The sequence below is a fragment of the Onychomys torridus genome, chromosome 23 (genome assembly GCF_903995425.1).
Source record: "Onychomys torridus chromosome 23, mOncTor1.1, whole genome shotgun sequence".
NCBI lineage: Eukaryota > Metazoa > Chordata > Mammalia > Rodentia > Cricetidae > Onychomys > Onychomys torridus.
This window is the reverse complement of record NC_050465.1, coordinates 47,573,687-47,591,062: the sequence shown is the minus strand read 5'-3', so window position 1 is coordinate 47,591,062 and position 17,376 is coordinate 47,573,687. Positions and strand designations below refer to the sequence as shown.

The window sequence follows — 17,376 nt, the reverse complement described above, 5'->3', positions numbered from 1 at the left end:
AATTTTCCAGTATTATCAATGCCTATCTTTTTCTTTTATATGATGACTTGAGGGCTTGGTAATATGGATGTTTTATGCACCACAACTGTCCAAGTTCCAGAAATCAGAACCAATGAAAATTACCTGTCTAAAATGTTAAAACATTTCAAAAGAGACTCCAGCATGGGATGATAAGCAGGGTCTTCTCATTTCTGCCCATGTCTCAAGCTAATTAGGACACTCAAAGCCTCAAACAGCTGAAGTAACAATGAGAAGAAAGACCTTTAGGCTACACTGAACCATCTTGCTCATCAGCATTGTACATGGGGGACCATCACCTTGACCGCGAACTGAACTGAGGATGGATCCATCACTGTCACCCTTAAAAAGCTACTCATTTTCAATCCTATTAAAAGTCTTCTTCATTCCTGGCCAGAGCACTAAAGCATGTTCATGTCCCCTGCAGCCTCTAGAAAAGGACACACAGAACAACTTGCCAAGATCCACTCCAAAGGACCGATGCCATGTGGCACTAGTCCCCTCGAAAGCCAGCCCACTCCTGGCATGCATTTAGCATAGCAACTGGCACCTGCAGGCCATGCCAGCTCTCCTACCTCAATGCCCATCTCCTGCATTATTCTCCAGGCCCCCACAAAGCAGGCTATTTCTTTGGAATGGAGATGTGAACAGGATTCAACAAGAGACAGGTGGTGTCTCTCACAGGATCTCACCGAGCTTGTGAAAGTCAACCCAGACTTTTTAAAAATAGGAAATATATATATATATATATATTCAAAAATAAGACCCTGGAAAAAGCTCACATTTCTGAAAGTTAATCACTTTGATGGGATGGATGCTCATACATCTTCGCGTCTTCATGGCTAGAAGATACAGAATACTGGATGTGCATTTTATGTGAGTCAGACTACTGCAAGAACCGTGGGGCTCCTAATAGCGACTTCCGGGTCAAACCCTGTACTTGCTTCAGGTGCTTGGTCTTTGTCACAAACAAGAACAATTCTCGGAGGCTGGAGTGTCACCTTGCTCCATTTCACAGCCCAGAGAAGACCAAGGTCACCACTGGTCACAGGCTACAAAGCGGGTGGATGTGGTGTTGATCTTGAGGAGAAAAGAATGAATGGATGACGGTGACCGTGGGGACATTCCCCCCCCCCCCCCAGGCCTGTTATCTCTAGAGGCAGAGGACTGGAAAAGATGGCTTCCTAAGAATTGGCCCGTTTCTAAGTTTCAATGGAATCGATTGCTCAGCCCCAGCTGAGAGTCTGCACCTGGAGAATCAAAGGCCACTTAAGGTAAGGAACACTTCAGTGGTTCAGCTCCGCTCTTGGAATAATCCCCGATCCCAGGAATGTGGCTGCGTGGGAAGGGGTCAAGGAAAGGATAAGTTAATCAACCTTTTCAAAAGCACATCTGTTCGCCAAGCCTTAAAGAGAGAATAGCACACTGGGGAGGATCCAAATAAAAGGAACATTTGTACAAAAAGCAATTTACTTTGATAGCGATTTCTCTAGTCCCTTTGCTCGTGTTCTTGATATCTGTATTTGATTAAGAGGTTTTTCTCTCAGAAGCCTCTTTGCTCTTCGCTGGGGCCCTTGCTTTTTCAGTGAGCCCACGAGGTAAACCTAGGGATGCTTTTGCTTGTTTGTTTGTTTTTAGGATGCAGGAAGGAAGAAGGTGGTTGATACAGGAGGGTTCTGGAATTCTGGCAAAAACAAGAAAGAGCGGGAGGGGCCGTTGCCACCACAAAGTCCAAAAGGAGGGGTCCTGGTTCCCACATGAGACGGGAAGAAGGATGAGTTGGAGCTCCAGGCAGGGAGTGAGGTAGCAGCTGTGTGGGAGGGGAAATGTCAGCCCGAGGATGCTGTGCCAGCTGGGGAACCGAGGACAGGTTGGAGATGACAAGGATTTAGAATCTAACCGCAATGGTAAGTGGTAAGGTGTGTGTGTGTGTGTGTGTGTGTGTGTGTGTGTGTGTGTGAGCTAGGCTGGGGAGAGTGAGATGAGTCACACCTCCCAGCAGCACAGGTCAGGAAGAGACCTCAGCACCCACAGGACTTCCGCTTCCAACCTTGGTGTTCCCACGACCCCGTTCCTGGTCTCTGTGTGGATTCAGTCTCCGGCCAGTCTGCCCACAAAGCCTGGGTGCTAACTCTCCAGGCCTAATGCAATGGCGCCCCTGCCCGTGTGATTACTCAACTGTGCTTGACTACCGTGGGCTGCTGAGACTTGTTCAGTTTCTTTGAGTAGGCAGACCACTGCACTGCCACCACATTGCCACTACGTGAGTGTGTGTGTGTGTGTGTGTGTGTGTGTGTGTGTGTGTGTGTGTGTACATGGAGGTAGAAGGACAACCTCAAATATCATCCTCAGATGCTATCCACCTTATTTTTTGTTTTTGTTTTTTGCTTGTTTGTTTTTTGAGACAGTTGGCCTAGAACTTGCCAATTCAGCAAGCTTGGCTGGCTAGTGAGCCCTCTATCATTGGCCAGTGAGCCCCAAGGCTGGCCAGTGAGCCCCAAGGCTGGCCAGCGAGCCCCAGAGATCTGCCTCCACCTATCCAGTGCAGGGATTATAAGCATGTATATCATACTTAGCATTTTTACATGGCTTCTGCAGATTGAACTCAGGTTGGCACTTTTGATACCAAAGCAACCATCATTCCAACCTCTCTACTCTGCTCCTCAGAAAGCAAGCATGCTTCTTAGCTGGGGTCCCAGGTGGCAGGATGTGCATCCTGTAACCACTTGGCTGGATCACTGGCTCATCACTTTGCTGATAGCTTCTAAGGACTTCTTAGTTGTGATCTGAAGTTGGGAGTTTCGAGATAGGCATCACCCAGAAAGAGGAGGAGGCGAAATTACATTGCATCAAAGCAGTCTTGATTAACCAATTAACCAACCATCGCTTATAAGGAGGGTTTACTTGGAATGTGGGTAATAAAGATGTGTGGAACAGGGTGTCTGTCATGAAGACGCTCAGACTCAGAATTGCATGGGGGAAAATAAGGCATTGGTAAAGGGGGACTCCACAGTGCTGGGAGTCTAGGGGAGGAATTAAGCAAATGAAGCCAGGCAACTGTCAGCAAGGAAGATGTGGGAATAGAGAGGAGGGTACTTAAGCATTCAGACGCCTGCGGGGTGGGCTTGGGGACATTCTACGCCTCATCTGTTTGACCGTGAGGATCAGCATCTGAGCCTTTTCGCACCCACACTTGTGTCTTGGCCTTTGGGCTTGTATTCCCCCATGACTCACAGATCTCCCACCATGTACTGATTTATCTACCAGTGAGGCAGACCTGCCCACTGTCAGCTGCTGAAGACCAGTGCAGCGAGAGGGTGAGACAAACCCAGGTGACTGGAAGGTGTTAGATAGAGCTTGAGACACCAAGCAGGCAGAGTGGCCGCCGTTTCAAAACGAAAACACCCGACTAACAAAACCCTGGCCACTTTCATGTTGAAGTGGAAATCTGAGGCCCAAGAGTCACCTTGTCCCCTCAGGCATCCCTTTCTCTTTGCAGAATCAAGAGACGGGTAGGTACCAAGACCGAGTGCTCAAGTTCTTGCCTATCTGGGGCTATGCTGTGTTTTCGGAAGGAGACACACAGTAGCTAGTTATTAAAACCTCTCTGGACTGCTCCAGGAACTCCCTCACCCTAGAAGAGTCAAGTATGGTAACACTATACATGATTGGATAGCAGATTGTAACACTATAGCACAAAAGGTGAGCAGCCACGCCCACTCACAAAGAGCCTCCTTTAATGAGAAGAGTTTCTCCCCTAAGGGGGTCTGGAATGCTGCCTGGTACTGTCAGACCACACACCACACATGCTGGTCCGGGGAAACACCCCTTGACACTCCAACCTGCAGCTGGGAAAGCCCCGGCAACCTTGATGTAGCTCTCCAGTAAGAGAGCTTGCTTTCACTTCTTCCCTATCCCCGCCCCTCCCGGCTCCTTTGCGATTCTTTGCGGTTTATCACTCCTTTCTTCATTAGTTGGCCTTTCTGCAGTTTCTATCGGGAAGTTCTCAGCCTTCCTTCACTTCCACCACTTGGTCTGCTGTGGTCTGCTGTGAGTGTATCGGCCGTGACAGGGTGCTGTGTACCTCCTGCATTGTAAAAGGAACTTCACAAGATTGCCCGGGGAGTGGGCAGTCTGCTTCAAACCACTGGCTGCTTTTAGATAAATAATTGAAGACACTCCCTCCCCGGGTCACTTGCATGTGATCCTTTCAGAACACTGTCCTGCATTGATTTTCTTCAACGAGGCCCTCTTCCATGACAACCCTGAGCAGGGCCATGAGAGAACAGGCTTACCACCCAGAGCGAGGGGCAAAGACCCTCAGGGGAACACTTGGCATAGCATCGCTCTGTACCTGAACAGAGGCAGCATGGGCCATAGAGGAGAACACAGGCCAGGGAGCATGCACGTCCGTTTCTCAGTTTGGTCCCAGATGGCAGAGCCCCTGTCTATCTTGACCTCCTCGAGTCCACTCTATGCTCCTCTACTCTGGAATATGCCACCATTAGCATTTACTTTTCCTTAAAAAATTTAATCTTATTTTGTTTTACCGTGTGTTTGTGTGAGTGTGCATGTCACATGTGTGTGAGCACCCATGGAAGCCAGAAGAAGAAGGTGTTGGATATCCTGGAGCTGGAGTTACAGGTGGTTGTTCATCTACAAGAATAGTACACACTCTTAACAGCTGAGCTATTTCTCCAGACCCCATCATCTGCTTTTCTGATGAGGGTTGACATACACAAGGAGACTTTTAAACACAAGAGCGCTGCCATCCCGTAATACTCACTGACCATACCTTACCCTAGCCCTGTCCTCTCTGAAGTCATTGAGAAGAACATGAAAAGCATGGGGCATTGGGAGTAACCAAGTTCCACATTTTCAACACTTGCTTGTTTGACCTAGGAACTAGTGTTGTGAATTGTAGGCTCAGGACGTGATAAAATGGGGTACCGCGTGGCCCTCATCTCAAGCCTTAACTGGAGCTGGGCCAGTAACACCTTACAGAAAGCTAGACTTGATTCCTACCGAAACCACTAAAATTCAACCACCTTCGAAAGAATTCAAGAGCCTCTTACAGGGAACCTGTGAATGCTGTCATTTCTGCAGGTACCAAGTGTCAACACCTCTCTTGTAGAGATGAAGCAGACACAGGAAGGTAGGAGAATGCAGGAGACCACTGAAAAAATCAGGGCTAGACTGAAAGCAAGCTACAGATTTTCAACACCTCATTTGCCGCCTCTGAGTTATTTGGGATTTGCTCTTGGCTGCTTAGAGCCATTGTTGGATTTGAGTCCACGTTCCTGAAGCCCCCAAGCCAGCTAAATCAATGGGTCATTCAGGTGGAAGTTGCCTTCAGAAAATTCACCCAGCCACTCTGTTTTATTTTTTTTTTTTCCCAGCCGGAAACATAATACTGAGATCTCAATAAACCAGAAATAATGGAGGGCTAAGGAGATATTTCTTGGCACTTCAAAATGTTTAATTTGGTTTAGCATTTAGTATTGGCTGAGGACTCTTCCTCCCCACCACACTTAATTTCCCTAATTCAGTTCGTTCATCCCCAGTTGCTGTGAGGAGCCAGAAGTTCAGATGTTGATACAGATTTTGCCAAATCTGCATTAGCAACTTGGGCTACTTGAGAGCTGTTCATCTCTTGCTGGCTTGGCCTGAGTTTAGAAGCCCCCCCCCCCAAGATCCTTTAGCATGGATTTCTATCTTTCAGGGCACAGTCAAATGTATGGAGGGTCATGGAAAAAAGTTTTTGGAATTCTTCCATGTGGTTTTCATTAGGAAAAGACAAAGGGGGAGGTGATATGAGATTACTGGGGAAGATGTGCATGCAGTCATTATTTTCTCTTATTTTTAGTTTAAAAACTGGGAATAAACCCTAAAAAGATTTGGAAATACGAACTGCAAACAAGAAGTCTGTGAAGTAACCTAATAATACATTCAAGCATGGAGGCCAATGCGCAGCTGGGGCCAGGAAGTCTCCACCGAGCCTCAGCAATCACATGAAAAGAAAAATGCAGCCAGGGAAATGCTCAACTATCATATAGATGGGCTTACAGGACAGGGGAGAAAATTCTGGAATCTATTTTTTTTTTTTAAACCAACTAGGTCTTTGAAAAACCAGATACTCTCCATCCCCCAAAGTAGGTATGTCAACAAGCAATTGGCTCTCTGTACCTTTTGTTGGCTAGTTTCTATTAAGGAAGACACAGAATCTCAGGGGGGAAGTGCTGTACCTCTCTCCCCGCATTCCTAGAGATGTGAAGGAAAAGAATTCATCTAAATTTATATGCCAGAGATTTTTCTTTTCCTAGTGGGACTTTTGACATTTCTGACGTCCCCAAGTCCCAGTAATCAAGTGATCTCTGTCAGTCAGTTTGTCATCACAGGGACCAAATGCCTGTGTGGAACAAATAAAGGGGGGGGGAGGCACTGTATGCTTTGCCTTATGGTTCCAGCAGTCACTTGGTCCCATTACTTACTGTGTGCTCTCAAGGAGGCAGAACATGGCAAGAAGGGAAGGGCAGAGCAAAGCGGTGCACCTCCTGGTAGCCATTGGGAAGGAGAGAGAGAGAGAGAGAGAGAGAGAGAGAGAGAGAGAGAGAGAGAGAGAGAGACCTAGTGATCCACTTTCTCCAGCCACATCCCACATTCTATTAGCCTGTCTCATATTTACCTATCCATGTCTTAACCCACTGACAAAGTCAGTACCCTCATGACACAACCAACTCCAGATTAAGCCTTCAACACATTTTTGTAATCCTCTAACACCTTTTGGGGGACATTTTATTACCCAAAACAAAAAAGTGACCATACAAGAAATGTTACTCAGAAGGGGGGTTTGGTACAACCTTGGTCAAGAGGGGAGACAGAGTTGAAGAATCAAAACTGATATCAACTTCTAGTGTGAAAATGAGCACTTTTCCAGAAGGCTAACAAATGCCACCACTCTGTTCCCATGAATGTCACCAAGAAAATGCATTATACTTATGAGCTGGCCTCTGTGTAAACTTTCTTATAAGTAAGAATGAATTACTAATAATATAATTTTACAGAGGCCAAAAAGATATCATTCTCAATCCATTCACAAGACACATCTGTCCAGCTTCTTCCTGGCAGTTGAGGACTATCATCTCAACAGAAAGATTCTGTTGGTTTCAGATTTGTCTTCTCACAAGAACTTCCTCTTTGGAGGAAATATCAATTAAGCCCTTCAGTGAAGGACTCTTGCCTATGATTTTCTGAGAGAAGGTCTTGGAAGAAGAAGGGTAAAGAGATGTAAAGACACCAGAAGAGGAACCACCAAGGCAGAGGGGAAGGGTGGAATCTGAAGATGAACTGTACCTGGAATAAGAAGGGGTGAAGATCTGGTCCTCTTTGGGGGAGATAGATGGGAACTGTGGCCTTATCTAGAATTTCAGACCCTGGAAATGATGATGAGCCCAACGCTTCCCATGAACATTATTGGTTGGGTCATACTTTGAGTCTATGGTTGGCTTGAGCTACGGTGCCCCCTCTGAGCTCTTTGGACCTATCCATGGTAGCTTTGGTCTAGGTCCCAAAGATTATCTTCTTGATCTCAATTCCATATGTTGAGATATTCCTAGAGAAACAATTGAGAGGTGCACAATGGCCTCTTCAAATCATCATGCTCCTCTACTAGCCTTTCTTAGTGTAAGGAACTACAAAAGACAAAAGGTCCTTAGTGCTAAAATGTGTTTTAATATCTAGCAGACCCTCCGCGAATAGAATTTTGGTCAAGGGATACATCCATCTCAAAGTGCTCTGCACAGTCCTATCATCATTGGAGCTGGTAGCACTCCACAAGTTGCAGAGGTGTATTCACATCTGGATGGGAGTCTTTGTTTTGGGTAGTGATCAAGTGTGTACCACTGTGCAGAGAAGACGAGAGAGGACACTGTGTGTAGGGCTTGGCATCGTGGCATCTGGAGCCTACCAGACCTCATACTGGGCCTTCTTTATTTCCTGAGTCATGTGCTCAGGTTGAACACCCAAGAGGGAAGGACTCTAGATCTTTTTCAGATAAGAAAAAACCCACACAGGGCATACATGGCCCTACACACTCTTCTATATGCTCCAAGCTAATGTGATAATGCTACGACTCTCTTGTCTCATACACAATGGAACTCAAGGCAGTGCTCTTGTTAGAAATAGTGTTTCAGACTCAGGTCTGTTGGCTTCTCCTCCTGCTTGAGCTCTGTGGGATAAACAGATTTGCCTACATTTCGAGACATCCCACCAGAGAACAGCCCCTCTGCCTTTCCTTTATTGCCAAAGCCCTAAGCCTCCTTGGAAGAAAGATCAGTGCCTCCTCTCAGCCCACAAGCTCTATTCCTCTCAGGGCCTTTCCCTCCGTGGGGGCCCCCTTAGGATTTGAGACTTGCTCTTGGCATGTGGGTGTACCTGAAGTTGCTGGAATCATTTGGTCTGCAGTACAATGCTGTGCAGTGACCTTAAAGGATATTTTTACATGAATTTTTTAGTAGAAAACATAAATAAATTACAACAAGGCACAGCACAGTTGCTCTTTGTAGAAACCAAGCAGAACTCATTAATCATGGACAACGGGACTCCTTGCTGAACCCAGGGACAGAATCAACCTGGGGTACAGCTGCCACTTTCAGACAGGACCGTATTCTCCACAACCTGGCAGTCAAAAAATATTTTAAAGTTCTAGAGAAGTACACCCTGAGTTTTGAATTTCCTAAAACTGCCCAAAGTCTTCTGTAGGAAGGACTGTGCCTACTGTAGAGAGAGTCACAGAGATTAGGTGTTCCGTGAAAATATGGGAGGGGATCCATATATCCATGGTGTTCCTAAGTTCTGCAGTTCCCCCACATGAAAACAGGTTCCTTCATAGATGAACATTTGCTATCTATTGTTTATTAAAAGGCAAACACCATCTTCATTGTAGCAGCAATCACAACAGTAAAAACAAACAAGCAAACAACCAAAGAAAACTAGATGCAATCTAAATAACCACAAGTGGGGGTGGGGAGGATGATTAATAAACTGTGGCATGTCAAGACAATATGGCCACAATGGGGGGTGGGGTGGGAGGATAAACCTGACATGGGTACTGAAGGCTCTTTAAGACGTCACATGAAATGAAGCAGGTTTTCCAGGCAAAAGAAGAAGCGTTATGATGGTATGGTGTGAAACCAAAGGAACTCCAGCTGAAGCGAACTACATCATTTGACAGGAACTTTTGTGTTTATAAAGGTATAAAGAGGTGGCTTCAAATCATCTTTGTGGTCACTTCTGGGGAGGAGACTGGGGTTGGTCAACAATAAAGTGAATGATTGCTTTTTCTGTATTATTGTACTTCTGCAAAGGTAGCTATATACATTTATGAACTGGGAGAGAGAGAGAGAGAGAGAGAGAGAGAGAGAGAGAGAGAGAGAGAGAGAACCTGCCAGTTAGCATCTGAAAAGGTCCCTCATCTTTGTTGGGTGTCAACAACTCCCCAGGTGGTGTGGTTCCAAGGGGAAGGTGTTTTCCCACCCAACACCCAGCCCTGCTTCCAGGCCTTCTGTTCTGAGGCCCATCTGAAGATGCTTCCCATTTCTCAGTCCAATGCCCATGAGAATTTACTTTAGATTATGATTAACTATTTATAATGACTTCTTGTGGCTCTGTAAGGTCATGACAGGCAATCCCAAGAGCAACGACATTACCCAGAAGGGAGAGATTTGTGGGTCTTTTGTCTATAGGATTTGGGGCAGAAATGGCTTCTGCTGGTCACCTGAAGCTCTTAGATTTGTGATCTCCCCACCCACATCTTGCTAACTAGGGTTCTGCTCTGTGGAGAGTTCCTAAATCCTGTATCCTTCCAGTTAGGATGGGTGCCATCTAGAATGACTCCAAGAGGTCAAGGCAAACACACTCCAGCTGTGACTATGGTCTGTCTGATGACTCCAAAGGGAGATGATTTCTGGTTGCAGTTGACCTCAGCACAAACTCCTGTGCACCTGACCGAGGTGAAGCTTAATTAAATCCTCCACCACTTCTGGTTTCTAACTTCTTGGTTTGGGACAATTCCCCACTCCTGCCGATTCTGAGATAATCAGCAGGTTTCCCCCTCTTCCTGCCCCTTTCTCTGGCTGGATTTGTTTTGTGTTTTCTTTGGGCCATCACGGGACGTGGATGAAAGGCAAATTACAGCTGTGAGAGCCCCCATGCTCTGCACAATTACAGAGAGAAACAATAACAGCAACCAAACCAAGCAAGCCCACACCTATCCGTCTGCAGTTTGCCTCAGATGTGTGGCCACAACACAGACAAATCAAAACTTCAAGATGAGCCTCCTTTCATCACCGATTACAGAAGGCCACAATGTCTGTGCAGCACAAGCCCACAGTCAGTGAAGAGTGGTGGGGTAAACAAACACCATGCCACACTCGCTTGGCTGGGCTTTGGTGGTCTGGGCTAGGAGGGCAGTGTCGATGTAAGAATGCACATTTAAATCATTGTGAAGGCCCAGGTGGGAGCAAACACAGGGTGCACACACCACACACTGGGCTTTGACATCAGCAATCTGTGATCCACAGAAATGTACTTTCTGCAACATTTACACTTGGGCTAAGTCTGAAATCCAGGCAGGAATGTTTATGGGTGAAAGTGTTGTGAGGAACGTGTAAAATTGACTGCTGGCAGCCGCTATCCTCTAAGGGAGAAAGAGTACCCCTAAAATAAGTCTTGGACCCAGAGGCAAGGCAGAATACTTCCCCCAAAGTGGCTCCAAAACTGTTAGCAATGCCAACTAAGCAGTAGCCCTGACTGATTCACTTCAGCCTGGCATGGGTGGTCCCAGGTCAGCGCAGGCAAAAGTAGACAGAGTCTGGGTCTTTGGTGGAAATAAACACATGGAGATGCTTCCATTTCACCTTTTATTAACGGGAACAAACAGTTTCAGGCCAGCCAAATGTTACTTAGACAAAATGGGTAATTGTGCTTGGCACGGGAAAACCAGGCAATGCTCTAATCATGGACATTGGACTCTACGCTCCTGCAAAGGATAGATAATGACATCTACCCTGAGCCATCTGTACTAACAGTTTCCTGTGAGATCTGAAAAGCCAGGATCCCCTTTGCAAGGTTAGGGCAGGTCTTAGATCTGAGATGTGCTGAATCATGGGTCTAAGTTTCTATAGGACCTAGGAAAAATCAGGAGCCTGGCAGAAAAAGGGTCCTCAAGGCAGGTCTCTGCAAGACCATCTAGGATGATCATTCAGCCTCTTAGAAAGGACCCTGGGGTGGACTGAGTATGCCAGAGGCAACGTAAATCCTCTTGTGACCAATTCTCACCTCCTGTTGAGAGATTCAAAGCTACTAAGAAGTTACCTTTCCTATGTATTTTTCCCTCCGGAATCTCCTTTAGATTCAGATATCTACTACAACTACTATTTACACTAACTATTTACAGAGGTGAACCAAACCAAACCAAACCAAACCAAACCAAGCCAAACCAAACCAAACCAAGCCAAACCAAACCAAGCCAAACTAAACCAAACCAAACCACCAATCCAGACAGAACAAAAAACTTGAAGAAGATCAGACTCTTAATGGGTCTCCATCAGCTCAAAGCTTTTACAGAATGTTTCTATAATAAATGTCCACTCTGATAGCTCTAGGTTCACAACATCCATCCCTAATTTTCATTAGCTGTCCAAAATTGAAATACTGACCATCTCTGAGCCCTGAACATGCTAGAAGATTTCCCTGTTCCCTTTGCTCCAGGGAAATCATTCATAAATTGGAGGCCAATGTCCCCCAGGAAGTAATCATTTGGTAGGTGTGGGACAAGAGGTCGTCATTTCTTTTCCAGAGGAAGGACTGTGTCTCTGTGGAGCTGAGTTCAGCAGACACAAGAGCTGCACCCACTCCCCCCTGGGGCAGTTTGAAAGGAGATTCCAGTCTCCACGGATTTGCCATCAAGAGAAATTTGGTGGAATCACATTCAGCAATTTAGCACTTAGCAACTTTCACAAAATCCCATACCAATCATAAAAGTTGGCTCAGCTGCACAAATTGGATAAAACTCCTAACAAGCAGTGATGAAAATAAAGAAAGGCAGGCCGGCATTCAGCTTCAAGAGGTGGACGTCCCTCCCTCCCACACCAATGCCCCACAGTCCAGAAGGTGATATGGAAACTTTGGAGACATCACATTTTTTTCAAAGCTTACACTTCCACTTTGTTCTCACAGTCAAGGGCAGGGGGGGGTGTGTGGAAAAAAAAAACCCAGATGTTTGTATAAAAATATCATCATTTTATTACATTCCACACAATACATTTTCAAATAGTTTTCAACATCCACAAGTTATTTTGACACACAGGCAACTGAGCGAGGCAAGGGGTGTCACAGTTACAGGGAGAGGGGATAAGATCAGGAAGTAAAAATCTTTAGGTTTTCTTGTTTTGTTGTTCTTTGGTAATTTTTGACCTTTTAGGTGTTTGCTTGCCTGCTAGTTTTTATTTTAAAGATGGGGTCTTTTAAAAGATAGGGGTATCAACCTCAAAAATATTACTGGATCGCCCGTTCCGGTTTTAATCAAAAGGAGTGGGACGAGAGAGAGGATGAGCTTATTTCCGGCATCCTGTTTTGTCAACGGCAATGCTACGATTTATTTTTGTTGTTTTTTTCCTGCGTGTGCCAGCAATAGGTGAGGCAGCTGCTAGCAGCCTCTCAAGGAAGAGTTCTTCTGAGACCTCTAGTAAGGCAAATGCTTTCCAGCCCCAGCTGGCCCTTCACCTCACTCATGCACTCGTTCACATTTTAACAGTTGGTCTCACCGCTCTGTCTTCTGGGAAGCAGCGCTACACTCCAGCATGCATGTATTCATCTGTCCAGTCCAGTTTTCTTGGACAAGAGTGACGCTTTCCTCCCTAACTGGAGACGGAATTTTGCTTTTTAAAGCAGCAAGGCATGGCATTTTACACATAAGCTACCCTTTTAGAAAACACTATGAAAGATGCTGGGGTGGGGGAGCAGGAGAGAGAGAGAGAGAGAGAGAGAGAGAGAGAGAGAGAGAGAGAGAGCGCACTTAAGCATGAATCACAGCTGAAGGGTATCACGGGATTCACCATCTTCTCATCTCTGACGTACTTGAAGATGATATTGCCTGCAGAGGGCATCGGATGAGCACAGAGCAAGCTCACAAAGTGCCTGCCATCTTGCTTTTGCTATACCAGATGGATTTTCTAGCTGTGGTTTTCTGATGCCTCCACAGGGCACCTGGAGGAATGTCTATACCATTTGCAAGGAATGCCTGGCCCTAAGTGCTCAGCTAGAGGGGAACAATCCCGACTGAAAAAAAAAAAAAAAGCCCTGGGTGATTGGCATGGCTCTCCTCCCACCCAGGGCTGCTGCCCACCTCCTGCTCACGCTTCCTTCTCCATCTTCGGTTGAGGAAGGACAGCTCAAAGTAGCCACATTCTAGCCTTTCATCTTTTCTTTCCTTGGCAGAGCTGCTGTAGTTGAGACAGAGTAGCTCTTTGAAACAGAGTTAAGAGTGGGAGACCACGTCCTTTCAGGAGGATGAAAGGAGCCAGATGCAAAGACTGAGAGCATGCTAGGGGGACCTATCTGGCTACTCTGAAAGAATGCTGAGTGGCTCTCTCCCAAGCAATTAAAAAAAAAATAGAAAGAATCATTAGTATTTTGTTCTTAGGTGTCTGGAGATGTATCTGACCAGGAAACCATCTTGAGAGAATTGTTCATTTCCCAAGAGGCTTTTTCAGCGGAAAGTAGGAAACAAATGCCTCCCAGACTGAGCCCTAGTGTACCCAGAATCTTCAAATATACACTTTCTTGCAATGACATTGACTTGGTTACTTAATCCATTCTTTGCACAGAATCCTTGGGCAGCTGCGTTGTTTGGGGAGAAGAGGAGGCAGCGATGGGTGAGTCTCTATGACGCACCTTCGCTCTGCCCAAGCTGTGGCATCTGCAGACGGCAGGCCAGCCCATCAGGTTAGATGCCGTGAATGCTTTAAGGGGCAGCACACCTGTACATTCCAGCAAATGATTCCTTTCTGTTTTCTTATAATATCTGAGTAAGTCAGGTGGACAGCCTTATACTTCAGTAGCTCTAGATCCAGGCACACATTAACATGATGAAAAGAAAGTGCATAACCCCCTCTCCCTCACACTTTACAAACGCTATTACAATGACCAAAATAATACCAAAGAATACCTTTTCCCCTCAACCCCATCTCACATTAGGCTCAATGCGATGATGCCCTGGGGTGAGGAGACTTTCCAAAGACAACGTGAGTCCTTCCATCTCCTCTTCTGTCTTTCCCCCTCCTGCTCTCAATTTAAACAAACTACTGCATGCCATCATCCCAGGTGTCTTAGTCTTTATGACTTATTCCATGATTGGACCATCAGAGCTAAACATTCATTAAGAACTTTTCTTCTTCTTCTTCTTTTTTTTTTTCTTTTATAAGGCAACATGAGACACATTTGCTTCAGGGCTGGAAGTAAGGATGGCTCCATGAACCCAATGGCTGTTATCTTGTGACTTCAAAGACACCGGAAGACATAACAGAAGGGGTCATGTCTGAGTGCCCTTGAGGAACCATCCTCTTGGGTCAGGTGGGTTGGGGGTGGGGATAAGGATGGGTGCAGCCACATTGTATTCCATGTGGCCTCTCTTTTTCTAGGTACCTGGAGATGACAATGGCAGCCAACAAAAACCCAGCCAGAGAGAGCTAGATAAGGCAACAAAAAAAGCTTCAGTTTCTTCTCCAAGTAAACAAAATGTGTACAGTATATTATTTTCTTGTAAAATGTACCCCAGGAGAAGTAACACAAGAGTGAAGAGCCCCTCTCTACACACACCCACACACTCCCCACCCCCTCCACAGTGAGTCAGTCTCTCCCTCATATACCCACCACACACACACACACACACACACACACACACACACACACACACACCTCTTCACATGGGAGTGTACTGTGTACATACATACAGAACCAGGCAGCCTGCCCAGGAGAGGAGGGATGGGATAAGGCAAGGAGGGGAGAAACCAAGAAAGCCTGTCTCTGTAACGAAACCAACTGAGCCTTGGGTTGTGAAGTGCTTAGGGGCAGATCTCTTCTGGGATTCCAGATGCAGCATTAGAGTTGAGTTTTGTTGGTTTAGAATCATGTAAAAGGGAAGAAAAGACAGAAGGAAGGAAGGAAGGAAGGAAGGAAGGAAGGAAGGAAGGAAGGAAGGAGGAAAGAAAGGAAGGAAGGAAGGAAGGAAGGAAGGAAGGAAGGAAGAAGAAAAGAAAGGAAGGGAATAAAAGAGAGAATATTAAAAGGAAAAAGTGATGATAAGGACAACAAACAAAAATATCAGAGCAAAGAGAAGTAGGAACCAAGGAGCACAAAGAACGGTTGGGGCGGATAAGAGTGCTCAGGGTTGGAGACCCTGGAGAGAGCTGTCTGAGGATTCACGCAGAGACTAGGCCAGGAGGAAACAAAGTGCAAAATCGAGGCAACGTGTTTGCAGTCTTTCGTGTCTGTTTGGGCGCTGTTCCCGCTTCGGCCCTCAGCAGTGCGAGCCGCGCTCCTGCTCTAGCTTAATGGTTAGGGTGGGCTCCACCGCCAGAGGGGCCCCGTTGGTGTAGTGGGAGGTTTTGTAGGTGATGGAGTGATCGGTCTTCTTGGCCGCATAGCGGAACCGGTGGTAGTGGAGCACCAAGGCCAGGACGACGGAGATGAGCACCAGCACGGCGCCCCCGGCCGCCATAACGTAATACCAGTAGGCTGGGATGGGCTGCACGGGCACCGTGTCCACTGTGGGCTCGGTCCCTGGCTGGAAGGTGCCCCCTGGGGGAAAGACACAGAGAGTGTTGCTAGACTGAGAGCATGCGGACTCATTTAAAAAAAAAAATCAATTTAAAAAAGAAATAACGAAAAAAAGAAAAGAAAGAGAGAGAGAGAAACACACATGCTTTGGGAAATACAGCAGGGGACCGGGACTCGGGTGGTACTTGGCCTTCATATATACCAAGCAGCTCATAATGCAGTCTCTTCTCTTTATACATCAGGTACGTTTAACCCATTCTACAGATGGGAAAACAGGCTCAGGGAAGGCCAACCAACAGTGGCTATTCACCTGGTGGAAAATAAGCTTCAACCAAGAGTGCTACCCTTTGCTATTTAGCCAGAATTACTTTATCGTACGGAAAAGCTTTACAGTTCTCTCTCTCTCTCTCTTTCTGGTGTGTGTGCATACACACACACACACACACACACACACACAACACACACACACACACACACACACACACACACACACACACACACACACACGATGCTGCAATGCAATGGCTGCTGGGATTCAGCTAGGTGAATCCTCCAAGTGGGTGGAAATGCCATATTTGGTGTGGCTGGCCAGAATTCTCAAACCATGTATTAATTAGGCTGGCTAGAATTGAAGGTACATTCCACGTTGGTTTGCCAAGGCTTCCGTGCCCATCGAAATCAGCTTGGTCTTGTCTAAACAGGTCAATTACCACTGTCAAGCGATGACTAACCCGTCTTCATTTTTTTTTTTTTTTTTAATTGGATGGAGGATTTTAAAAGCCGATCGGATGGGTAGTTGTAAGAAAAAAAAAAAGAGCACAAAGCTGTAAAGGAATGTGAGAGCGAGGGGACACCAAGTGAGTGAGGGCAAAGGGAAGAGAGGCGGGGTCTTAACCATGAAAGAGAGAGCAGGGAGGAGAAGCTGGGGGTGGGAGATTTAGAAGGCATCCGAGTTTACTGGCCAGCCTCTGGTTGCCATGGAGACGCTGTAGTAGAGTTAAGCTTAGGGTAACTCAGGGGAAAAGCTGACTTGACTCCCACTCCATGCAAAACAGTGCTACAACTTGATTCTCCCAAAGATTTACATCAGATGAGAATCTGGCCCAGAAAGGGACTAAGGCGCTTTGGAGCCTGCCAAAAGCAGACATGATCTTTACTTCTGAAAAATGATGTACGCTTAACCTATGAGAAATGCTTCCCAAGCTGCTTGTATCATGTGCCGGTGGCCCTAAAGATGCTTCCTTTACTTATGGGGTGTACAGGGGAGGGGAATGCTGCCTAGTCACTGCTTCTGGTCTGTGGGTGCACCTCTGTTCACCACTCAGGCTGGGCCTGGGTACCCTTCTCGTCTTCCCTATGAGACTTTGAGCTCCGGAGGTAGAAGAAGGCCGACTCCATCTCCACGGAAGAGGATATGCAGAGAAAGGGCCTTGTCAATGCCTTACAAGGCAACTGCTGAACCACATCCCAGCTCTGAGTATTTCCCAGTTCCCACAGCCTGATCTCCAGAATACCTCCTTC

The 17,376-nt window shown here is 46.3% G+C and overlaps 1 protein-coding gene across 3 annotated transcripts in view; it reads right to left on the bottom strand.

Annotated features, from left to right (window-relative positions):
• Nucleotides 1-17,376, bottom strand: part of Nrp2 (neuropilin 2) — a 114,697-nt gene that overhangs the window by 4,982 nt on the left and 92,339 nt on the right. The window contains exon 16 of one of the 3 annotated variants that reach the window (XM_036172727.1): nucleotides 15,357-15,876. The exons of the other annotated variants lie outside the window; for them this stretch is intronic. Coding sequence (XP_036028620.1) covers nucleotides 15,596-15,876 — 281 coding nt within the window. The 3' untranslated portion in view covers nucleotides 15,357-15,595. Of the gene's footprint in view, nucleotides 1-15,356; nucleotides 15,877-17,376 lie in introns of those variants that run through there. 3 annotated transcript variants of the gene reach the window in all.